Source organism: Oryctolagus cuniculus, chromosome 18 (genome assembly GCF_051225735.1).
Source record: "Oryctolagus cuniculus isolate XC-2025 breed Fujian yellow rabbit chromosome 18, ASM5122573v1, whole genome shotgun sequence".
Taxonomy (NCBI): Eukaryota; Metazoa; Chordata; class Mammalia; order Lagomorpha; family Leporidae; genus Oryctolagus; species Oryctolagus cuniculus.
In genome coordinates this window covers 23,905,017-23,930,395 of record NC_142884.1, presented here as the reverse complement: position 1 = coordinate 23,930,395, position 25,379 = coordinate 23,905,017, and the positions used below count along the sequence as shown (strand labels likewise).

The window sequence follows — 25,379 nt, the reverse complement described above, 5'->3', positions numbered from 1 at the left end:
AGTGATAAGTTCTTTATGTTGGCATAGGTAAGGGTGTGTATTTAGCAAAGCTCATTAGATTGTACTTGAGATCTATACATCTCACTGCATGAAAGTTAACAAACTATTAAAACAATAGAAGGCGTATGGATGGAAAATCGATTTCCACCTTAGCCTGCCACAGCTGCCCGTGGAGTTCACTTTTCTTCCCCCCCATTCTCCCAAAAAGACCTTGCTTTTTCTCTGTTATTTTCAATTTTATCATCTGTTGTTTTCAGCTCATTTAGTCTTCATTGTGTATTTTTAAGGTAGATACTTTTTTTAAAAAAAGGTGTATTTATTTATTTATTTATTTGAAAGTCAGAGTTATACAGAGAGGAGAGGCAGAGAGAGAGACAGGTCTTCCATCCGATGGTTCACCCCCCAGTTGGCCATAACTGGCCGGAGCTGGGACGATCCGAAGCCAGGACCCAGGAGCTTCTTCTGGGTCTCCCACGTGGGTGCAGGACTTGGGCCATCTTCTACTGCTTTCCCAGGCCACAGCAGAGAGCTGGATAGGAAAAGGAGTAGGCGGGATTCGAACTAACTCCCATATGGGATGCCAGTGTCATGGCGGAGGCTTAGCCTCCTAAGCCACGGCGCCAGCACCTTCTAACTTTTCACTATCCCCCTTCTCTACCTTCTGCGCAATTCTGCCCTGAAGACCAGACAGAGGCGGGCGGGCGGAGGTGCGCACGCGCTGTCTGCTGCTTCCCGGGAAGGCGCTCCCGCTTCGCAGGTTATCTAGAGAGGTTTTTCGTCACGACAGTGAAACCTGGGGACAAACTCCCTATGATGGAAAGAGAGACTCCTCTGGCTCCTGGTTCTGGAGTCATATTGGGCAGCCCGCTGGTGGGGCATCTGCTGGCGGCTGCAGGTGGCCATGCTGGAGACGCATCCATACCGGCAGCCCAGGGCAGGTGCACGAATCAGTGTGGCCTGGCCTTTTCCTTCCCCACTGACAGATGTCCCCGAAATCCTCTGCCACTTCCTTCTGAACCCCCAAATAGCACCTTAGAGGGCTGTTGGCGATCAGTTATTTTTTAAAATTAAGTGCTACAAAGTCAGTCACTAGCTAGGCATTCTCTGCTGTGTGGCAGAGCCCTTGGGTACCGGTGCTTAAATCGGCACAGGGCTCTGCCGAGGCTGCTGGAGGCTGGATGACCGCTGGGGGGAGCCAGTCCGCAGAGCTTCCGTGGCTCAGCCAGGGCCACTCGGCTAAGGACGGCTGCACCTAAAGGCAGGCAGCTGGGTGGCAACCGAGCAGGTGAGTCTCAGGCAATCCACACCCGGGAGAATCAGGCCTGGAGCTGGCCGGGTGAATGGACTTGAAGGCAGGCACTGCTGGGGGACGCGAGCGTCCCACGCGGTGTCTTAACTGCTAAGCCAAATCGCATCCCTAAAAGGTCTCGATGAACACGCGACACTACTCTGTTTTTATGGAGTGCAGTGCAACACTTCAATACACAGCATAAAGCAATCAGGCAACTAGCATTTCCATTTCCTTGCCTTGTCTCTGCGTGCGGGGCCTCCCGGCCTCTCTCTCCCAGGTCCTTGTGCCGTGTGTAATATGCTATTGTGTGGTAAGGAACAGTGGGACTTGGGACTGCTGTCTGGGTTTCAGTAGCTGTCATCCACCCTTGCTCTATCCCCCTACCAATGTCCCTTCAACCCCCAGAGATCACTGTTCTAAACTCACATGGACATTTTTGAAACCTCCATGTAGGAGAGAGAACATTCGATATTTGTCTATACATGGTTTGTTTTACTAACTAGAATGCCCTCCGTTCCATCCATTTTGCTGCAAATGTTAAGATTTCATTCCTTTTTAGGGCTGAATAATATTCCATTGTGCGCACCATGATTTCCTTACCCATCCTTCCATCGGTGGACACCTAGGCTGATTCCATGTCTCGGCTACTGTGAGCGCCGCTGCCGAGGACAGGGGGCTAGGGGTGTCTGTTTCATAAGCTTATTGCATTTCCTTCGAACGTGTAGTGGGCAAGCTGGCCATACTGCAGTAAGTCTAGTTTCAGGCTAGAAAACTCCATACGTTCTCCACCACGGCCATGCTGGTTTGCATTCCCACCAGCGTTGTTTTGTTTTGCCCTTTTGATCATAGCCAACCCCACTGGAGTGAAAGGATGCCTCATTTTGGTTTTGATTTCCATTTCCCTGGTGGCTAGTGATACCGACCATTTCTTCACATACTCAGTGGCCATTTGTATTTCTTCTTTTGAGAAATGGCCATGCAGATCCTCTGCCCATTCCTTAACCATCCCCACAAATTTGGACGTTTGTGCTTAGTTCAAAATATTTTCTAATTTCCCGAGGCCCCCTCTTTGACCCATGAACTTGCAGAAGGAAACTGGCTCATTTCTAAGTACTTTGAGAATTTCAAGTTATGTTTCTGTGAGTGATTTCTAGCTTAATACCATTAGGGCCAATGACGTATTTTACATGATTTCTGGCCTTTTAAATATGCTAAGGTTTTCCGTGTGGCCAGACATACGCTCTGTCCTGGTGAACAGAACAAGAGCGTGTCTCCTCCCGCACTGGTGGAGGGGCTGAAAGTGTCGATTGGATCCAGTCGGTTGGCAGCGTCTGGCCTGCACCCCTGCCAATTTTCTCAGTTCCAGTCCTGTCGCCAGCTCTCGGTGCATTTGTCAAATTCTTCCTTAAGTTGTGTCCCTTGTGGCATCCTATCTTTTCAAGCGCTTGTGTCAGGCTTGAGCATACACATGTAAAATTGTGGCAAGGGATAACGCTGTGGTGTAGCGGGTAAAGCGGCCGCCTGCAGTGCCGGCATCCCATATGGGCACCGGTTTGAGACCCGGCTGCTCCACTTCTGATCCAGCTCTCAACTGTGGCCTGGGAAAGCAGTAGAAGATGGCCAAGTCCTTGGGCCCCTGCACCCACATGGGAGACCTGGAGGAAGCTCCTGGCTCCTGGCTTCGGATCGACACAGCTCCAGCCGTTGCGGCCAATTGGAGAGTGAACCAGTGGGTGAAAGAGCGCGCGCGCTCTCTCTCTCTCTCTCTCTCTCTCTCTCTCTCTGCTTCTCCTTCTCTTTGTGTGTAACTCTGACTTTCAAATAAATAAATCAATCTTTAAAAAAAAAGGATCGTGGCTTCTTGATAAATCGATCCTTCAGTTATTATGGAAAATCCCTCTTTATCTTTGGTCGCTTCTTTGGCTCTGAAGTCTACTTAGTCTTGAGTTAATACAGACACTTTCTGTTTTCATTAGTGTTCATTGGCACATTTCCCTTCATACTTTTCTTGTTCTAATTTATCTGCTTCATGGCACTTGAAGTGAGTTCCTAGTAGAGAGCATAAAATTTGTTTTTTAAAAATATTTATATTTTATTTATTTGAAAGACAGAGTTACAGAGAGAGGTAGAGACAGAGACAGAGGTCTTCCACCCACTGGTTCACTCCCCAAATGACCACAATGGCCGGAGCTGAGCAGGGAGCTGGATCGGAAGTGGAGCAGCTAGGACTCCAACCACCACCCATCTGGGATGCCAGTGCTGCAGGCTGGGAATTTAACCCTCTGTGCCACAGTGCGAGCCCCAAAATTGTTTTTTAAAACATAGTTCAGCTGGGGCCAGCATTGTGGCACAGCAGGTAAAGCCACCTCCTGCAATGCCAGCATCCCATATGGGTACTGGTTCAAGTCCAAGCTGCTCCACTTCCAATCCAACTCTCTGCTGTGGCCTGGGAAAGCAGCAGAGGATGGCCCAGATGCCTGGGCCCCTGCTGCCAAGTGGGAGACCCAGAAGAAGCTCCTAGCTCCTGTCTTTGGCCCAGCTTACCCCTGGCCATTGCAGCCATTTGGGGAGTGAAGGAAGATTCCTCTCTCTCTCTCTCTCTCTCTCTCTCTCTCTCTCTCTGTGTGTGTGTCTTTCTTCTCTCTGTAACTCTTTCAAACAAATAAATAAATCTTAAAAAAATTTTCTACTGCTCTGCATATAGACTTCTATGCATAGAGTTCATCTGTTACAGTAACTATTGCAAAACAATGCATATTTTTCCAAGCATTCTGGCAATCTGTCTTTTGCCAGTGTGCTTGGCTTGTTTGCATTTAATGTAATCACTGATACAGTAGATTCGTGTCCATATTTTATTACATGTTTCTAATTCATACCTTTTGGCTTCTGTTTCTCTATTTTCCTTTTTCTGCCTCAGTTGGGGTATGTGAACTGTTTCTGGGCTCCATTTAAATTATGGTTTTGATGTATTTAGTGTGTAAATATTTCCACGGAGGCCCTAGAGTTTATATTCTCACATCGCTATTTCACACCATACCTTCGAAACTCAGAGAGGTGGGTTAAAATTCTAGCTGTAGGGGCCCCTACACCTGCATGGGAGACCCAGAGGAAGCTCCTGGCTCCTGGCTTCAGATCAGCACAGCTCTGGCCATTGCAGCCATCTGGGGAGTGAACCAGCAGATGGAAGCTCTCTCTCTCTCTCTCTCTCTCTCTCCCTCTTCCTCTCTTTGTAACTCTGCCTTCAAGTAAATAAATAAATCTTTTTAAAAAAATTCTAGCTGTAAACTCACTTTTAAAGCATGTCTAGATGAAAATATCTCTTACCGCTGGGTAGGGAAGGGTTCCCTTGAATAAACTGATGAAAACATGCCAAGATTAGGAGGAGGCAACCAAACAACATATGACCAATAAATATAAGAAAGTACACTACCTCCCAAGAGCTTGGGGGACTACCAACCAGAACCACAACAAGACCCCATGTCTTCTTCCAAGACTCGGGGTGGGGACTGAGACTGCCAAGCCAATCATTCGGTGGAGATCTGGAGCCGTGAGGAATCTTGTGCCATGGCCCTGTTAAGTTCCTCCACCTCCCTGGAGGGAGCTCACATGAGAGGACTGACACTGGGAGCCAGCAAGTCATCTTCCCCCGCCCCGGGCCCAGGTGCACAGACAGTGGCACTGTGCATTCTCAGCAGTACTTCTTTCTATCTTTCTTTCTTTTTTAAGATTTTATTTATTTGAGAGTTACAGAGAGAGAGAGAGGGTCAGAGAGAAAGGTCTTCCATCCACTGGTTCACTCCCCAAAGGGCCACAATGGCCAGAGCTGGGCCAATCTGAAGCCAGGAGCCAGGAGCTTCTTCCAGGTCTCCCACATGGGTGCAGGGGCCTAAGGACTTGGGCCATCTTCTACTGCTTTCCCAGGCCATTAGCAGAGAGCTGGATTGGAAGCGGAGCAGCCAGGACTCGAACCAGCGCCCATACGGGATGCCGGCACCGCAGGCGGAGAACTAACTTGTTCCACAGTGCCGGCCCCTCAGCAGTACTTCCTACAATAGAAAAACATCAAATGCGAGCATAAATAAATACGAGCTGGACTAGTCACATGATGGAACACTCTACAGCAGTAAAAACAAATATGCAACATTGTAGCGACCTGAATCAATCTCACCCCAAATGTGATGGAATAGAACAAGCAACTCCCAGCAGAAGGCCCCCAGCACACCAGGGGTCAAGTGTGCAAGAGAAGCCTCTGTATTGTCAGGGAGTGCGTGCATAGTAAGGTCGGAAGGGAAACAGAGGACTGACAAAGACTAAATTAAGGTGAGTGGCTGCCTGTCAGGACGACTACAGGATGGACTAAGGAGTGGTGTGCCAGGCATTCTGATCGTGGTTTAAGGCAGAGTTCAGTCGTGGCATTTGCTATGTGGCATTTTGCTAAGTGTGTCTTTTCTGGAAGCTTCGTCCCCTGGTGGATGATGGTTAGGTCCTAGGGGACACTCCCTCGGAAGCCATTAATGCTGTCCACTGAATGTGTTAGTCACCCAGAGAGTGGGCTCTCAGGAGAGTGTGGGGGTGTTGGACCTAGTGGTTAGGTGCCTGTGTCCTACATGGGAGTGCATGAGTTCAGTTCCCTGCGTGGCTCCTGACTCCAGCTTCCTGCTGATGCTGGTGCGAGGCAGCAGTGATGGCTCGAGTGACTGGGTCCCTGCCACCCACATGGGAGACCTGGATGGAGTTCCTGGCTCCCAGGTCCAGCCCTGCTCAGTCCTAGCTGTTGTGGGCATTTGGAGAGTGAACCAGTGGATGGAAACTTTGTCTCTCTGCCTCTCAAACAGAAATTTTATAGGAAATTATAAAATTTTTTAAAATATAATTTTTTAAATTTAAAATTATAAATTATGTATTATAAATTATAAAATTATTTAAATTATAAAAATTATTTAAAATATATAAATTATTAAAATCTAAGAAGATAGATTTTATTTGCAATTTATAACTCACGTATTGCAAAGCAGACTTGGGGTAGCTCATATGAACACAGGAGGAGGAAGAGTACCACAGCACAAGGGCGGGCCAGTTCTGGCTTTCTGACATAATCCCTTCGTCTCCAACATTCCTCGGTCCTCAGGCCACCACCTAGCACTCAGCACCAGCCACGTGATAAACAATGCGCCTTCCTCTCCCACCTCTCTTAGTGAGGCTGTGGGTTTCCCGCGGGTTACTGCCGTCTCCAAGATCAGACAGACTCGAGGAAATTTGCCCACGCATTTCTCCTAGCCTTTGCACCTCCTAAACAGCCGGGGCTCCCGGAGAACCAGACAGAATAGGTGCACCCTGGCTTCTGCCCCCAGGAGGACGTCTTTTTCACATGCGTCCGGAAGAGGGCGCAGGCGAGCCCCGCACGGCTGCAGCGGCCGTAGGCTTGGCGCAGGCGGAGCCACGGCTAGGACTGAGCTAGGAATGAGCTAGGAATGAGCTAGGGCGCTCGCGTCCCAGGTAGAGAGACTTTCCCAGGGGCAGCAGGGGCCCCCAAATTATGAGACTACAATGGCGAAGCATTTCCTGCATGCAAACACACACACACACACACACACACACACACACACCTGGAAAAAGCCTACACCCGCACTGCCCACAAGGCACTGGCTGGTATGGACTTCCCTCCAGGTCGTAGGATTACAGGATTTTATTGATACTATTTTGTTTGTTCTTGGGCGCCTCTCACACACGTAGGCTAATGTCTACCTTCCTACCTAACATTTCCCCTTTGGAAGAAATACCATCAGGCCCACTTCTGGCCGTTATGGCTATTCGGGGAGTGAACCAGCGGATGGAAAATCTGTCTCTCCCTCTCTCTGTCTGTAACGCTGCCTTTAAAATAAATAAATAAATCTTTTTTTAAAAAAAAAATTGGGCAGGAAACAGGTCAATCTTTGTTGACACAATTATACTTTACCAAAGTGTTGCAAACCCCAGAAGTCTCAGGAAAATCTTCAAGCCTAGAAGTGGAAACATTTAAGTATAGAACCAACAATGTTTTAAGTAAAAGACACAGACCCACGGGGTGTCATTGAAAACAGTTTCAAGGGACTCAGAACTGTGCTGAAGAAAGACTTGAAATAACAGAGGTCACACTTCTGACAACTCAGCAGCTTACCACACTCTGCAGGCAGAGCAGGGTTTCACACACCTTCCCATACGTGGGCCCCTGCCGTCCACACAGGAGACCCAGGTGGAGTAGGCCTGGCCCAGTCCCCAGCTGTTGTGGCCACTGGGGGAGTGAGCCAGCTGATGGAAGATCTTTTTCTCTTTCACTCCCTCTCTCTGTGTTATTCCGTCTTTAAAAATAGAAGTGCTTTATAAGATGGTGGGAAAGGAAGCAGTGGAGCGAGGCCGGTGGCTTCCTTCAGTGGGGAGTAAGAAGTAACGATCCGGGAGCCAGCTGAGGCTGGGTCTTGGGCCCTGGCCGCTGAACAGATACAGCAGGCCTGAACCTTCCTGACATTTGAGATGAATGAGAGGGGCTAGTGGCCAGACGCCGGGCTGGTCAGTTCGCAGGGTCAGCCACCGGAGTCTAGGGAGTCCGTCTAAAGAAAGGTGAGCGTGCCTTGGTCTCTTGTAGGGTCCTCCTGCTGGGACTGGCTGCGGGGAGCAGGCAGGTGCATGGTGTCAGTGCGACTGTGGACACTGTCCTCACGCCAGCATCTTCCCTGTCTACCCCTGGTATATTCGGTCATGGAGCCTTCCGGCAGTGAGCAGCCGAAAAGCAGACAAGGCAGGAGGAAGGGTAGAAAGAGGCTGGGCGTGGAGCATGCCTCAGGCCCGCAGGTGCTGCTGCTCAGACTCGCTGCCACTCTTGATCTCCCTCCTGGCCAGCTTGCCAGAAAATATGTTACCAGACGTGGCCGAACAGAGGTTCAGGTCATCCAGGAGAGTTTCAGACGCAAGGCAGAGATTGGCAGGAAGGAAGCTAGCAGAGTGTACCAAGGAGAGGACACCCGGCTTGCACCCAGGTGTTTGTGTGGGTATGGGGCCACCATTTCTCCTCCCATCTCCCTCCTCTGGGACAGTGCTGGGATGGCTCATCGGGCATGGAATTGGTGAAATTCCTCCGAGGGCTTTATTGGCACAGTGTTACAGGGCCTAACAGCCTTCCTGGTGCAGGGTAGGGAGAATTCTCCTAAGATACCTCCAGGGAGGAGGTGGGACCCACCTAACCAGGTTATTGGACATGCACAAGACTTTCGATGTTCAGGTGCTGGGCTGCTTCCTTCCCTCATTCAGCTACACTGAATCCCCTTCTTGTGCCTTGTCCTAGGAAGGTGGACAGCAGCCAATACATGTGAGAGGGGCCTAAGAAAAACGAAGCACCTGTGGACAGGCATGTGGCAGCCTCCAGCAGCCTTGGAAGCAGTCCAGGATTTTACACTACCAAGTCCTGCCCACACCCCGACAACGTTATAGGTGCTCCCAGCTCCCCCCACATACCCAGTGCTGCCCACATCCCGACAACGTTATAGGTGCTCCCAGCTCCCCCCACATACCCAGTCCTGCCCATACCCCGACAACGTTATAGGTGGTCCCAGCTCCCCCCACATACCCAGTCCTGCCCACACCCCGACAACGTTATAGGTGCTCCCAGCTTCCCCCACACACCAAGTCCTGCCCACACCCCGACAATGTTATAGGTGGTCCCAGCTCCCCCCACACACACACACACAGCCAAGGAAGACACCCAAGAGGAATCCCCTCTGCCTGAAGCCAGATGAGCTGCCCCGTCTGACAGCACTGGGTAGTGAAGCCTTGAGAGAAATTTCCCCTAACTCATCCTCAGCAAATCCTTTGTCCAGGAGAAGAGGAAGGAGGGGAAGGAAGAATGGAGAGGACGGGAGCCCATTCCGCCGTAAGCCGCGGGGTGAGTACTGACTGCACCCTCGCTCCTTCCTGAGGTTCCCAGCTCTCGGCTCTTTCCTGAGCTGCCGCCTGGCCTGTCCGTGTGTCCTCTCCATCGAACCACACACGCTTGATTGCCCCAGCCTAAAGGACAGGGCAGTTGCATCAGCTTGCATTTGGAGAGGAGCCCACCGTTCCTGATGACGCTCTGACCCGTTAAACCTTGCTACCTTGCTTGCCACGACCCTCTCACATCTGAATTCTTTCTTGTGTGAAGACAAGAACCTTTACTGCATTCATCTCCGCTAACAGTCGTTCAAAACGCCTGGCGTGGCAAGTGCAAAGGGAGTCGTTTTTAAGGAACAGAAGTGTCCGTGGCTGTGAAGTTTTATTGTTACCAGGCTAGGTAACGAATTTGGTGCTGAGCAGAGAGGATTCTCCTGGGGAGATTTCCCTGGGTGGGGGGAGGTGGGACCACCTGTGAAGTTGTTGGGGTACCACAGGACTGTGTACTGTAAAATCCGGGGCGGATTCCAAGGTGGGCTTCCAGGGCTCTCCCCTCTTCGGAAGCCTTGTTTGCTTTAGGCCCCGCCCACACTCGCAGGCTAATTTCTAACTTCCTGCCTAACAGAAGGAGGGGTCCACAGAACCCTGGCCTCATTTCTCTCTCTCTCTCCTTTTTTTTTTTTTTTTTTTTTTTTTGACAGGCAGAGTGGACAGTGAGAGAGAGAGACAGAGAGAAAGGTCTTCCTTTTGCCATTGGTTCACCCTCCAATGGCCGCCACGGCTGGCGTGCTGCAGCCAGCGCCCCGCGCTGATCTGATGGCAGGAGCCAGGTGCTTCTCCTGGTCTCCCATGGGGTGCAGGGCCCAAGCACCTGGGCCATCCTCCACTGCACTCCCGGGCCACAGCAGAGAGCTGGCCTGGAAGAGGGGCAACCGGGACAGAATCCGGAGCCCCGACTGGGACTAGAACCCGCTGTGCCGGCGCCGCAAGGCGGAGGATTAGCCTAGGGAGCCGCGGCGCCGGCCCCCATTTCTCTTTTCTGCCTTTGCTCACTGCCCCAGGGGTGCTCACTCCCATCAACAACTCCCCTCAGACAGCCAACACGCAAATGCTCGAAACTGATCCTGAATCCCTCCAGCTAGGAGGAAAGATGCCGAAGCCAACCCCACAATGGCTCAGGCCTGCTTCCCCATGAATGTATTACCAGTCACAGAGGGGAGGGCACTTGCCAAAGCGAATCTCGTGGGTTCTTTTCCTCAGCTCAGTATAGAAATAAAAAGCCGGGAAACAATTTGCAAAGAGGCAGAAATTTTATTTGATTGGCAGGCGACAGAGAAAGCGTCCGTCAAGAGGAGCGCAGGCGGAGTGCCCGAGCAGGACACTGGCTTTGAGGAAGTACCCAGGGTTTCTAAGGCATGGCTGTCTGTTCACTGGGTCACTCTATTGGGGGTGCCCACTGGGCGGGGTTTTCACATACGTATGTTGATTGGCGTGGGGCTCATGGAGATGGCAGGGTTCTCCTGAGACGGCCCGACTCTCCCCAGGGGCTCAGCCCCCTCCCCTGCCAGCTCTGGGTGAAAGCTGGCACCCACCCCGAGGGTGTGATTTAAAGCCGCAAGGTCACACGTGCAGCACAAAAAGCTCTTAGTGGGGAGACGCTGGCCGGGCTGGAGACAGCTGTCCCGCCACAGCTGACCGCCTGCTTGCGAGGGACATTCTGCCTACGTCTGAGGGGCCCTCAGACTCCCAGCCCCACTGGCAGCCTCAGAATTCACCCCAACTGGATTCAGGTGAATGCGTCTGTCTGCGCTGCAAAGCCAGGGGACCTCTGCCAACTTCTCTCCGCCTTGTCGTTCAAAAAGCAAGCTGCCAGCAGCTGAGATTGCCCACCCCCAAGCTCCATCCCCACTAAAAGAAAAAACGGACCCAGGCCCAAGAGACAGGCAGAGAAAAGGACCGCATGCGGCTGCCTGGGCCTAGCGTCACACCATAGCTGCAGTTGCCGCAGCTCGTTGGAACTGTCCTGTCCCTGGGGACTTCAGAAATTCCAGAATGCTCCGTGGGGTGGGCGTTTAGCATTTAAAATAGTCCTGACCTGGGGTCGGCTCTGTGGCGTAGTGGGTAAAACTGCCACCAGCGGTGGCGGCATCCCTTATGGACGCCAGTTCAATCCCTGGCTGCTCCACTTCCGATCCAGCTCTCTGCTGTGGCTTGGGAAGGCAGTGGAGGATGGCCCAAGTGCTTGGGCCCCTGCACCCGCGTGGGAGACCAGGAAGAAGCTCCTGGCTCCTGGCTTTGGAGCGGCGTACAGCCTGGGACGGATGCCATAGCTCCTGACTCCAGCTGCCCGCTCTCGGGTCTCTGCCACCCACGTGGGAGACCTGGTGCGAGATCCTGGCTTCAGCCCTGGCCCAGCCCCAGCCGTCGTGGGCACCTGAGGAGTGTCTGCGTCACCCGCCCCAGCCAGCCGTGCACAGCCCAGGTCTTGGGGGCTCGGCCACGCCCCGGCCCTGCGGGGGGCCACGCAGACAGCCGCCTGCAGGTCCCAGCGGCCGGGCTCAGCACACAGCACGCCGCCCCTGCGAGGGGACCAGCAACCCTGGCCTGGCTAGGCCTGGCGACGCTCAACGCTGGAAGAGAGATCCCGCTCGGAAGCCCTGGCTCCTCGCCGGCCCGGTTCACACGCGGGGAACAGCGTGGCGCCATCCGCAGCTCCCGCACACCCGACGACAAGCTGGATACAGACGCCAGACAGCGCCCTCCCCGGCTGAAACAGCCTCTGAAAATCACTCGTCCGTAGCGAAGAAACTGCAGACGCGCTCAGAGCAATAAACCCAGGCCAGGTGAGAAAAAAAGTGCAGAGCATTCCGTTCGGTAGAGGCACCGCTGGGATTCGAACCCAGGATCTCCTGTTTACTAGACAGGCGCTTTAACCAACTAAGCCACGGCGCCAGTTGCACCGCGACAATCTATTCCTCATTACTATTTATCCCAGATGCCCTGCGCATGTGCAGGGAGCGCGTCTGCCACTTGCGCGTGCGCGGTGCAAGTTCCCGCGCCCCCGGGAGACCCGAGCGAAAAGTGCTCCCGGAAACCGGAAACTCGGGCTTGGTGGGCGGGGCCTGGGCGGGCCGGGTTTCCGCGGCGCTGTGGTACCCACTTGGCGAAGAGTCGGGGGTGTGTCGGCGGGTTGCTCGCGCCGAGTCGGGCCTTCTCCCTTGCCTGAAGTGGGGCGGACGCGGCCGAGTCCCCACGCGCGTTCCGGCCCGTCGCTCCGCCAGCGCGGCCGGGCTGCAGACTCCTTTGCCGTCTCGTCGGGCTGTGCCCCAGGGGAGCCAGGCGCCTTCCGCGCCGCCGGCCCGTGACGCCAAGTTGGGCCGCTTCTCCCCGAGCCGGGGGAAGGCCGAGGGGGCCGGGGACCCGGAGCAGACCCCAAGGGACCAAGGGCTTCGGTGGCCTTGGAGCCCCTGCACCGTCGAGGGGCTGCCTGAGCGGGACGAGGCGTTCCCCTCCCAGGCTCCTCCCCGCGGCTGCACCAGCTGCTGGGTCCTGACCAAGCCCAGCTCCGCTAGCTGGCTCGCGGGCGACCCTGCACGTGGGCGGGTGTGCAGCAGGAGCCTCCGGGGCCCGTGGGTGGGGATGCAGCTCGTAGTGGGTCGTCTTGAGGGGGCCCTAGTGTTCGTCCACCCGCCGTGTGAGCACGTGGACAAAGGCTGAGCGGCCCCCCCACACATTGTGTCCCAGCGTGGTTCCTGCCCAAGTGATGGGTTCGGGTTCAGGTTCGGGTTCGGGTTCTCTGGTTGTGGTGGCTCCATGCACCGCGATCAGAGACTGACACTGGCAGTCAGTCCTGCAGCCAGGGGTTTTTAAATGGAGCGAGGAGCGTGTTAAGATACTTGATAAAAATCACGTGAGGCATAGCAAACTGAAAAGGGAGCCCCCCACCCTTTCTAAATTGTGTGTTGCGTGATGGGCTGTGGACGCAGAGGGTATCTGCGTGGGCCTCCTGGAAGCCAGAACCAGGCTTTCAGACCTCCCTCTGCTCTGCAGGTGGCCAGCTGGGGGCTGCAGCCCCGGTTCTGTTGCCATAACAATACTTGAGGCTGAGGACTTTGGAAGAAGAGAGGTTTACTGAGCTCAGGGTTCTAGCAAGTCCAAGATCAGGCCAGACCTGAGGAGGACGTCAGGGTGGCCTCACTTGGTAACTTGGTACCCATCCTCGGTAACTCATCCAGTCCGGGGGGACCCAACCCGCTTTCTCCACAAGGGCGGCGTCTGTTCCAAGGGCCTTAGTTCCCCGCCACCTTCCACTGCTGTTTGAGTGAGGACCCAGCCTCCAGCACATGAGCCAGGGGGAGACAAACCACACCCAAACTCCAGCAGCCAGGGAAGCAGCCACAGTGCCTCGCCGTCCTCATCTGCCGGGGCCCTGACACATCTTCAAGTTCATGTGCCAGGCCCTTCCTGGGGAGGTGCTTTGTTGCTGCTATGCTGGATTCCCAGAAAGAGATGGGTTAGGGTTAGGGTTAGGGTTAGGGTTAGGGTTAGGGTTAGGGTTAGGGTTAGGGCTAGGGCTAGGGCTAGGGCTAGGGCTAGGGCTAGGGCTAGGGCTAGGGCTAGGGCTAGGGCTAGGGCTAGGGCTAGGGTTAGGGTTAGGGTTGGGTTAGGGTTAGGGTTAGGGGGTTAGGGTTGGGGCTAGGGTTAGGGGGTTAGGGTTAGGGCTAGGGTTAGGACTAGGGCTAGGGCTAGGGTTAGGGTTACGGTTAGGGTCAGGGTCAGGGTCAGGGTCAGGGTCAGGGTTAGGGGTAGGGGTAGGGTTGGGTTAGCAAAAATGCTTCTCCACATGCTCGCTTGTTTTCCACAGGAATCTCGATTTATTCTGCATGAAGACTCGGCGTTGCTCCCCTAAGGGTGCTGCGGCGTGAGCCCAGCCCAGTGTCACCGAGGCCCGCTGCGCCTGGGAGGGCCCAGCAGAAAGGTCCCTGCAGAGCCAGCAACCTCGTGCCAGGTGGCCTGTGCTCAGGTCACTTACAGGGCCCGGGGGCCATCAGCTGTTGCTGTCCCCTTCCGACTGTGACAAAGAATCTTCCAGCAAGTCCTGGGCTTCCATCCGGCAGAACACACACTGAGTGAATATTTCGGAAGAGGAGTCGCTCTCGAAGATGGAGAAGGGCTTGTCACATCCTTCACACTGGCATGAGAAGTTTTTAGGAAAGAAAGGAGGTGCTGGTCAGCGGGGATCAAGGCAGGAGCCTCTCACCCCACAAGGGAGGACACTGCAGGCTGCAGAGAGAGGCGCAGGCTTCTCAGGGGTTGTGCAGGTTCCCTGCCATGGGGGTCCTGAGGGCACGGGTGAGCAGCCACTTGGTGGTGGGGAGGACGGGGGTAGGTGTGCAGCCCTGTCCCTTGCGGTGTGCAGAGTCGATTGTGGGATGGAGGAAGTGTCCTGGGTCCCCGACATCCTGGGGATTTGTCACTCACAGAACCGTGGGAAGCAAGTAGGCAAGGTTTCTACGCGAGGCAGGGGCTCTAACCAGGTTGACCCAGGGACCGACCCTCCTCCTGCTGCCTCGAACCTGTCTCTGCCCCCGAATGCACAGAGAACAGTGGACGAGGATGGCAGAGCTCGCCCACTCCTCTGCTTCCCACTTGGCAAGCAAGCAATAGTGTGGGGCAGGGATCCTGGGGCCACAGGTGCAGGCCTGGCCGGGGCTCCCAGCCCAGCGTGGTCCTGTTGTGACGAGCCTGCGGGGTACTCCAAGCCACTGCAGGAGAAGTGGGGGCACATTATGCCTAGGGCAAGCTCTCTACGAAACCTGCCCTCTGCTTTCTCATGACCGGGTTCTGCCACAGCTTCAGATAGGTCTTTTTCTTTTCTCTCTTCTCCGCCCCCGCCATTCCACAGCCTCTTTCCCATGGTCCAGCCCCGGAACAGGGGTCACAGAGGAGGCAGCTCCTTGGCTGTCAGTGTCACTGCTCTGTAGCAATGATGGCCTTGAGGACCAGGTGGCCACAAAGACAAGATCCACGTGGGTCCCAGCCCTCCCCTCCCTGCCTTGCAGCACTGCTCCCAAATTAGGCATTGCCAGAAGCAGCGGCTCCCAGCTGGGTTCCGAGGGAGGGAGGGAGGATTCCAGGGGCCCCAGGACACTATACCCCTCAGCCTCTCGAGGCAGCAGACACGTGCGTCCACTCACTGCCCAGGGATGGCCTCTGGGCCGGGCCTGGGGAAGCAGGTATGCCCACTGTCCCACTGGGACTAGAGAATCCGAATTGCCGGAACCTCTTTCGTGAGAAACAGGACACAGGCCGTCCAGCTGTGCGCTGGTCAGCACTCCCGGAGCCTCGTCTCCCCTTGTTCACTCCACTCAGACACAGCAGGCTCACTCCTGCCTCGCCCCAGGCCCCTGCAGGCAAGTGCTCTTCCTGAACGTCCACACAGCCGACCAGTCTGCACAGCTGGCACCTTCTCTGACCTCCCCGGAAGCTGCTGCGACCCCCAGCACTCTCACTGCCCTCTCCTGGGTGCTTGCTCTCCAAATTACTTTCACCCTGTGACTTCCTACGCATTTTTCCTGTTTCTCGCCCCCTTTTAGAATTCAAGGTCCTGCACAGCGCGAGTTCCACTCTGCGCAGGGCTGTGCCCCCAACTGTGCAATAGGTGTTCGTTCAAAGAATAAATGTGTGTTTGGGGAGGGGGAGAATGGAGGCCTTCTTGGGCTTCATTTTACCCAATACCAACCTGTTGCACTTTTAAGCCCCTGGCCTTTTTTTGCTTGATTACCAAAGGGATCTCATCAATTTCTTCAATATTCCATATCCTCATGGTTCTATCCTAAAACAAACAACAAACCAACGGTCACAGAACAGGCTGGGGTACGTCATACAGTGGAATGCTACTGAACACTAGAAGAAATGAGCTGTCAGGCCACGAAAGGCTTGGAAGAGTCTTGCATGCTTATGGGTAAGCAAAAGAAGTCCTTCTGGGGCCAGCGTTATGGCTCAGCAGGTCAAAGCCACTGCCTGCAACACCCACATCCCACATGGGCAGCAAGCAGTTGGAGGCCCGGCTGCTCCATTTCTGATCCCACTCCCTGCTAATGGTCTGGAAAAGCAGCAGACCAGCTTGGCTCCCATGTGGGAGACCTGAGGAAGCTCTTGGCTCCTGGCTTTGGTCTGGCCTAGCTTGCTTGTTACAGCCATCTGGGGAGTGAACCAGCAGATGGAAGATATCTCTCTGTCTCTCTGTAACTCTTTCAAATAAATAAGTAAATCTTAAAAAAAAAAAAAAAGCCCATCTGAAAAGGGCACAAACACCCTAGGATGTTCTGGGAAAGGCAGAACTAGAGACAGGGGAAGCCCTGACCAGGGTTCTGGGGGAGCAGGGCTGGCTAGGTGAAGTGCAGCGAGGACTGTGACACTGTGACTCTGTCATGGCAGATAGGTGGCATGCGTTTCACAAAATCCATGCAACTGTGCAACGCCAAGGGTGAGGCCGTGTAAACTGTGCACTTTGGGTAATAAAAATAACGGATCCAGAAAGGAATGCAGTCCTGTTGACAACCTGACTCTAGCCTGAGGAGGCCTTGCAGACTTCTAGCCTGCAGAACTGGTGCTTAATGTTTAAACAGCGCCGTCTGTGGTAGCTAATTACAGCAGCGGCGAAAGAGGAGCACACTGAGGAATGCCACCTTTCCTAATTCAGCAGTTGCCGCAAATTCCCTCTGGTGGAAACTTTAGTAACAGGTGTGTTGGCCCCTTGTCCTGTAGCACTGTCCGATTTTACCAGCTATCATACTTTTCTCCAGTGCATGAAGGGATTTGTCAACTCACGGCAACAATATGTCCTCTCTAGCTCTTAGACACTTTGATGCAAATGCTGGAGTTTCAAGTCATCTTCTGGGTTTCTATGAAGATGTTATTGAAACTGCAGAAAACAGGAGCCCACGCTGTGGCGTAGCGGGTAAAGTCACCGCCTGCAGTCCCGGCATCCCATATGGGTACCAGTTCGGGTACCAGTTGCTCCACTTCTGATCCAGCTTTCTGCTGTGGCCTGGAAAAGAAGTGGAAGATGACCCAAGACTTTGGGTTCCTACACCCACGTGGGAGACCCAGAAGAAGCTCCTGGCTTCAAATGGGCGCAGCTCCGGCCATTGTGGCCATCTGGGGAGTGAACCATCGGATGGAAGACTCACTCTCTCTCTCTCTCTCTCTCTCTTTCTCTCTCTGCCTCTCCTTCTCTCTGTGTAACTCTGACTTTCAAAAAAATAAATCTTAAAACTGCAGAAAACATGAAGGCATGTTGACATTTATCTAACCACAACTTAGACCTCGCTCCTCAGTCAATGTAAATGTCAACCATTTAGGCCAGTGCCGCGGCTCAATAGGCTAATCGTCCACCTGCAGCACCAGCACACCGGGTTCTAGTCCTGGTCAGGGCGCCGGATTCTGTCCTGATTGCTCCCGCATGGGAGACCAGGAGAAGCACCTGGCTCCGGGCTTCGGATCAGCGCAATGCGCCGGCCACAGCACGTCAGCCGCAGCGGCCATTGTGGGGTGAACCAACGGAAAATGAAGACCTTTCTCTCTGTCTCTCTCTGTCACTGTCCACTCTGCCTGTCCAAAAAAAAAAAAATGTCAAACATTTAAATGTCATTTAAGGGAGTGGCATTATGGCGCAATGAGTTACACTGCTGGCATCCTTTATCAGAGCGAGGGTTCTTGCTTTGGCCTGGATCAGCCCCAGCCATTGCAGCCATTCGGGAGTGAACCAGGAGATAGATGATATTCTCATTCTCTCTCTCTCTCTCTCCCCACCACGCCCCTGTCTCTGTAAGTCTGCCTTTCAAATAAATAAATAAATCTTTTTTAAATGGGCATTTTATTTTATAAGATTTTATTTATTTGAGATGTAGAGTTACAGAAAGAAGCAGAGGCCCAGAGAGAAAGAGAGAGAGAGAGAGAGAGAGGTCTTCCTTCTGCTGGTTCACTCCCCAGATGCCCTCAACAGCCAGAACTGAGCTGATCCGAAGTCAGGAGCCAGGAGCTTCTTCTGGGTCTTCCACGCGGATGCAAGTGCCCAAACACTTGGACCATCTTCCACTGCTTTCCCAGGCCCACAAGAGAGAGCTGGATTGGAAGTGGAACAGCTGGGACTCAAACCGGCATCCATATGGGATGCTGGCGCTACAGGCTGGGGCTTTAACCTGCTGCGCCACAGCACCAGCTCCCGTCATTTTCTCTCTCTCTCTTTTTTTTTTTTTTTTTTTTGGACAGGCAGAGTGAACAGTGAGAGAGTGAGAGAGAGAGACAGAGAGAAAGGTCTTCCTTTTGTCGTTGGTTCACCCTCTGACGGCCGGCGCACCGCACTAATCCGAAGCCAGGAGCCAGGTGCTTCCTCCTGGTTTCCCATGGGGGTGCAGGGCCCAAGCACTTGGGCCATCCTCCACTGCACTCCCGGGCCACAGCAGAGAGCTGGCCTGGAAGAGGGGCAACCGGGACAGAATCCAGCGCCCCGACCGGGACTAGAACCCGGGGTGCCGGCGCCGCAGGCAGAGGATTAGCCTATTGAGCCACGGCACTGGCCCCGTCATTGTTTTTTAATGTGTTGTAGTAAAATGTACATCGCAATACCGATTTAGCCGTTGGTAAGTGTACAATTCAGGAATATTAAATGCATTCACAATCTGGTGTCACTATCACCTCCCTGTGTAGCCGAAACTTTCTCATCATCGCAACAAAAACTGTGACGATCAGTGACTGCCCCCTCCCATCCCCCCACCCCTGGCAGCCAGTACCCTCCCTCCTGCCTCCGCGAATCTGACTGCCTCATGCAGTGTGTGTGCTGCTTTAACCTGTGTCATACTTCCCTTTCTTTATGAAAGCTGAATAAGGGGCTGGGGCCGGGGCACAGCGGGTTAAAGCCCCAGCCTGCAGTGCAGGTATCCCATATGGGCGCCTGTCTGAGTCCCAGCTGCTCTACTTCTGATCCAGCTCCACGCTAATGTGCCTAGGAAAGCAGCAGAGAATGGCCCAGGTGCTTGGACCCCTGCACCCACGTGGGAGACCTGGAAGAAGCTCCTGGCTCCTGATTTCAGCCTGGCCTAGTTCCAGTCATTGTGGCTACTTGGGGAATGAACCTCTGTCTGTTTCTCCTTCTCTCTGTAACTCTTTCAAATAAAGAAATATAAATCTGAATAACATTTGATTTTTGGGTGGGCCTCCAGTCTAGAGTGTGATGTGCTCAAGAAAAGTTTAGGGGCAAGGAGGGACCCCACTCCTCTGGTGCTCACATCTAAGTTACAGCCCTCAGAAGCTAGATGTCTCATGCAGGCCAGTGTTGGGTGCCACTGGGCTGGGTGCAGTGATGCAGGGAGGGGTCCTCCCCCGGGATCCCAGGTGGTCTCTACCGCTTGTCTGTCAGCTGATGCTTTCCCAACAAGACCCCTGTTGGCTCCACCACTCAGTAATCAGGTCAGATGTCCATGGTGCAGACCCAGGGGTCCCTGGGAACTTCCCACATCTACAGATGCAAGGGTGTGCTCTGCACAATCCCAGTGGCTCTCAGGGTGGGGAGGGCGGCCAGGTGTGGATGCCAGACTGAGCCTGCCCAGGAGCTCTGCCCTGATAACAGCAGTTCTGCTACCACCAACTCTGACAAACGCAACCGACATGTTCAGTCACTCAACGCTTGGCCACTTTTACCTTTGAAGCAGACAGAATCCATTTCTTGTTGCTGCTTATGGCAACATCCATTACCCAGTCCTTGTGACCCTAAAGAAAAATAAACGTCTCACAAAGAACCTGAGAAGAGGCCCGGATAGGATCAATGGAAGCCCACAGTCAGGAGCCATGGTTGTTGCTGTTTAAGTGCAGCTTGCAAAGCGTCCCTGGCTTCAGCAACATGTAAAGAGGAATGCAGAGTGTAAGGACAGCGAGAAATGCATGTATCATTGCAGTGTATATACCTATTTTTTAAAGTAATACTGTGGGAATGGGCATGTAGCCTCGTGGCTAAGATGCCTGCATCCCATAGCAGAGTGCCTGGCTTTGGATCCTGGCTCTGGCTCCAGACTCCAGCTTCCTGCTAATGCTGACCCCGCGAGGCAGCAGTGATGACTCAAGTCATTGGGTTCCTGTCACCCACGTGGGAGACCTGGATTGAGTTAGCATATCCTGGCGCCAGCCCTGGCTCAGCCCTGGCTCAGGTCCCGCTGTTGTGGGCATTTGGGGAGAGAAGCCGCAGATGGACGGACACACTCTCTCTGTCTCTCAAAAATGTTACCTAGTACTGTGGTAGGTAGCAGGATGGGGGAAAAAAAGAGGGAGGGATTACATTCCCATCTGGCCTGAGGTCTCTGTGTGCATTCTTTGTTCTAGGAAACCCACTGGGAGGTCCCGTCAGACGCTCCCCTGTGGCTTCGGCCCGTGGAGGCTTGTTTTCTGCAGGTGAGAAGGAGGTCAGAGAAGGTGGGTGCATGGCTGGGGTTCTGACATGACGCCAGGGCTCTGCATCAGCCTCTTTGTCGAGCTTTGGCCTCTCCCGTAAGGGAAGAGGTGGGAGGAAAGGGCATATGATCCTGAGGGTGGAAGAATGGAGAGGAGAGGAGGAGAGGGAAGAGGACAACCCGGCAGGGGACGAAGGCACTTTTCAGGACAGCGTGGTCCAAGCCTCCCCACGCTCTAGGAGACGGCGCAGACATACGGGCCTGGGGCCTGCGCAGGTGCTGCTGCTCAGGGGCACCAGGCTCCATACGGGTCTCAGGGGCAGAGATCAGGAGTCGGAGGTGACTGACATTGCAAGGCCAGGGAGCAGGCGGAGCTCCTGACAGAGGGGCTCCTGGGACGGGGACCCTGACTGAGCCCACTTTGGCTTCCTGCTGTGTTACAGGCCATGTCCCCTTATCACAGTCTCCTAACTTGCAGTCAGAAGCGTTCAGTCAACACCCACTTTGGAGCCCCGACCTCTGCATGCCTTTCTGTGCCCCAGCCAACATCCTCCCACCTCGGGGTTTTGCATTTGCAGTTCCAGCTGCCTGGAATGCCCTCCCCAAGATCCTCACTGACCCATCCAGTCCCTCCTTGCCATCCGGTTCTCAACTCAAGTGTCTCCTCCAGGAAGCCCGCCCTGCCCACCCACTGTGGACTGGTCCCTGAAGTCTTCCTAGCTCATCGTCGTGTGCCTTCTCTTCTCTGCTGGCTTCTTGTCTGTTCTTCCCCACAGGCACGTCTGCTCCCGTGGGAGGCACCAGGTCTGTCACCCCCCGGCATCCAGCCCCTCAGCGTGGAATGACGCAGGACCAAAGCTCTGATCCCTCTATCTCATGCTGCCACTTGTACCTTCAGGGCCAGCTTCCGGTAGCCTTCTGTTATATCCCAAATAGCCACAGTCTTGTCAAACCCTCCAGAAATGAGAAAAGAGCCTGCAACAGAAAATGAAGGAGTGAGACCAGGGACTCACCTTCCCAGCTGAGTGCTTCTTCCTCTGGTGAGGCCGAAGGGGGCTGAGGATGCGTGGAAGGCACCCCGTGGCTTTTTGTGACCACACCGAGACCCCTCCTGGTGTGGCTCAATGGCCCCCTGCCAGGTACAGCCAACTCTCAAAATTCATGGCAGTTCTATAAAATGTCTTATGTATTTGAGTTATATACAGAGAAGGAGACATAATGGGAGTCTCCCTGGGACTTTTGCTGGCACCACCAGACAGAAGGTCTCTCTTTCTCTTTCTCTCTTTCTCTGGGATTAGCAATGGCCAGAACAAGCGTGGCCTGGCCCAGCAGCAGCCATCTTGGCCTCCCAGAAGGCAGGAAGCTGAGTGGGAGAGATGGGTTCCTGATGGTTGTGTCTGAGTCTCTGGATCCAGCCATGCCTGAAGTGGCAGCTGCTTCTGGCTTTCTCCATCACAGGGGCTAATGTGTTTCTTAATGTGTTGCTTAAGTCATCTTGTGTCTCTGCCACGTGTGAAATTGTGCCTGTGAATTTCCCTCTGGGCTGCTTTGCTTTGCTGGGGAAAATATCCGCCCTCGTGATTGGCATCACGGGAAATGGCCTGTGTGTGTGCGCTGTCCTAAGTCATTACGGACAGGAGCTGGGGACCCCTGCCTTGCGCTCCCACGGGAGCAGAGTCCCGCGGAGGGAAACCACTCACTGTCTCTGGCGAAGAAGCAGGAGCTCACAGAACCCTCGTGGCCCTTCATCAGAGTCACACACGCTCCACTGTTCCGAAACTCCCCCGTGTGGACATTCCATATTTTCAAGCTTTTATCCCAGGAGCATGTGCACAGGAAATGACCGCTGAAGGTAAAACAGCAGTTGGAGATTGCGTTGGCGTGTGCCCTGAAATAGGGGTGGATGGGATGTCTGCGTTACTGCCTCACCCCGAGGACCCGGGGACCTGCTTCAGCGGCTGCTGGTGTCGGGAGGGGACGTCGGCCCTGGGACAGCTGCCTGCCATAGTCCAAGCATGAACTGGTCAGACTGTCACACTCTCCCAGGATGTCTCAGCCTTGCGAATGACTATTGCCATTGTGTGCAGAGGGATTCTTTGCTAGGAGGGGCTTTCCTCTCTACTGTAGGATGTATAGCATCCCTGGCCTCTACCTTCTAAATGCCAGTAGCCCACACCTCCAGCTGTGACAACCAAAAAAGTCTCCAGATACTGCCCAGTGTCTACTGCGGGGGAAAAACTGGCTCCCCGCTGAGAACCACTGCAATGCTCAGAGATGCTTGTGACCTGCGGAACAGGCAGCGGGGAGAGCTGTTGGAGGCGGTCAATGGTCCGTGGTTGTCAGGGGTGGGGCTGGGAGGCCCCCCATAGGGGTTCCCTCCTGCTTCCTGCTCCCCGCCTCCCTTTCCTCCCCATGATGTTGGGCCTGGTTCCCTCTCCTTCTGTCCATCCTCACTCCTCTGACCAACTCCTCCAACTTGTCCAAAACTCTCTCTCCCCTTCCTCCCGCTCCTCTCCTCATCTGTCTTCAGTGGGATCAAAGCATATTGTGGTGCCATCTATTTAATTAAGTTTTGGGTTATTCATTCTGAATTTTTCACTGTCTTCATTTTAAAAATATTTCAAATGTAGCATGAATGAAAGAGGGAGAGACATAGACACACACACACACACACACACACAGAATGAATCTTCCATCTACTGGTTCACTGCTCAAATGCTGCAATGGCCAGGGCCAGGCCAAGCTGAAGCCAGGAGCTTCATCCTGCTCTCCCACATGGGTGGCAGGGACCCAAGTACTTGGTCCATCGTCCAATGTCCTCCCAGGTATATTAACAGGAAGCTGGACTGGAAAAGGAGCAGCCGGGACTAGAACCACCACTCACATGGGATGCTGGCATTGCCAGCAGCGGCTTAACCCATTGTGCCACAATCCTAGCCCTGCCTTCATTTCTTGAAAAGAAAAAAAAAATCAGTCAGCATTTTGCCACTTTTTGTTTTGTTTGTGATCCTCAAAGTATTCTTCCCGTGGCTCTCATCTCCTCTTGTAAATAGAGCTTTTAAGTGAACCCTAAAAACCATAACCATGCATCTCTGAATAGCCTGGGTCATAAAAGGTTGAGCAAAATGTTTTTCTAGAGTTTTGAGAGTTCTGGATCCTCTTTCAGTTCTTTGAAATGCACAAATTGAGAAAATTCAAAAGAACAGAAATGTCACCTCCTCTTGGGTGTCCAAGAAAATTCTACCCAAATCCAGGGCCTGATGGGCTAAGGCCTTCCTGGCATGCACTGAAACTGACAAAGCCTCCCCAGAACATAGACACTGCCACTGGGGGTTAACCCAGGGCCATCTTGATTCTGCAGGATGGACTCCTGAATCACATACATTCTGCTTCTCCTAAAAGACCAGTTTATTTGTATGAAAGTATGGGGAGGGGCTGGCATTGTGGCACAGAGGGTAAAGCCACTGCCTGCAACACCAGCATCCAGTATGAGCACAGGTTTGAGTGTGGATGGTTCCACTTTCAATCCAGTTCCCTGCTAATCCTGGAAAAGCAGCAGCAGATGGCCCCTACCCCCACATGGGAGACCCAGATGGAGTTCCTGGCTCCTGGTTTCAGCCTGTTCCAGCCCTGGCCATTGTAGACATTTGGGGAGTGAACCAGCAGATAGAAGCCTTTCTCTCCCTCCCTCCCTCCCTCCCTCCTTCTTATATAACTCCACCTTTCAAATAAATAATAAATATTTTTTAGAAAATATGGGACAAATATTATGGTGCACTTGCAGTTCTGGACCACATGGTGTCCACACACCTCTTCTTATTCCTCTGCTGAGTACAGCTAATGACCTTGGACACTATTTGTAAAGCAGACACTAGAAGATGATGAAGGGCCGGTGCTGTGGCATAGTGGGTAAAGCCACTGCCTGCAGTGCCTGCATCCCATATGGGTGCTGGTTCTAGTCCTGACTGCTCTGCTTCCGATCCAGCTCTCTGCTATGGCCTGGAAAAGCAGTAGAAGATGGTCCAAATCCTTGGGCCCCTGCACCCATGTGGGAGACCCAGAAGCAGCTCCTGGCTTCAGTCTGACCCAGCCCTGGACGTTGAGGCCATCTGGGGAGTGAACCAGCCAATGGAAGATCTCTGTCTCTCTGTCTCTCTATTACTCCTTCAAATAAATTAAAAAAAAAAAAAGAAAAGAAACAACAGCCGAGATTTTAACAAATTGAGAAAGGAGTCAAGAATCTGAGTTATCCCCACACAGGATAAACGCACAGAAATCTAAACCCAGGCCCAGCATAGCTGAGCTCCTGAAAACCAAAGACAAAAGTTCTTACCAGCAGCAGGAAAGAGATGACACCTTACCCACAGGTGGGAGCAACATGACTGACAGTGGGTTTCTTATCGGAAACCATCAAGACCACAGGAAAGTGACTTGATGGGAGGTTTTGGTTTTTTTTTTTTTCCTTTCATTGTTGTAAAATTTTATTTCTTTTTTTTTAGATTTACTTATTTATTTGCAAGGCAGTTACAGGGAGACAGGGAGACAGGGAGACAGAGAGACAGAGACAGAGACAGAGAAATCTTCCATCCACTACCCAAATGGCCACAATGGCCAGGGCTGGGCCAAGTTGAAGCCAGGAGCCGAGAGCTCCATCTGTGTCTCCCACATGGATGGCAGGGGCCCAAGCATTTGGACCATCTTCCGTTGCTTTCCCTGGCGCATTAGTTTTTAAATAAATGAAT

The 25,379-nt window shown here is 53.4% G+C and overlaps 1 protein-coding gene and 1 non-coding gene across 2 annotated transcripts in view; both read right to left on the bottom strand.

Moving 5' to 3' along the window:
* Positions 1-12,068: 12,068 nt before the first annotated feature.
* TRNAT-AGU (transfer RNA threonine (anticodon AGU)) lies at positions 12,069-12,142 on the bottom strand. Its single transcript has one exon. It is a non-coding gene; the product is annotated as a tRNA-Thr (tRNA).
* Positions 12,143-14,041: 1,899 nt separating this feature from the next.
* Positions 14,042-25,379, bottom strand: part of WDR88 (WD repeat domain 88) — a 32,303-nt gene continuing 20,965 nt past the window's right edge. The window contains exons 7-11 of the mRNA XM_051846715.3: positions 22,338-22,525; positions 21,530-21,612; positions 19,895-19,963; positions 15,933-16,025; positions 14,042-14,381 (exon numbers count right to left, since the gene is read on the bottom strand). Coding sequence (XP_051702675.2) covers positions 14,238-14,381; positions 15,933-16,025; positions 19,895-19,963; positions 21,530-21,612; positions 22,338-22,525 — 577 coding nt within the window. The 3' untranslated portion in view covers positions 14,042-14,237. The remainder of the gene's footprint in view (positions 14,382-15,932; positions 16,026-19,894; positions 19,964-21,529; positions 21,613-22,337; positions 22,526-25,379) is intronic.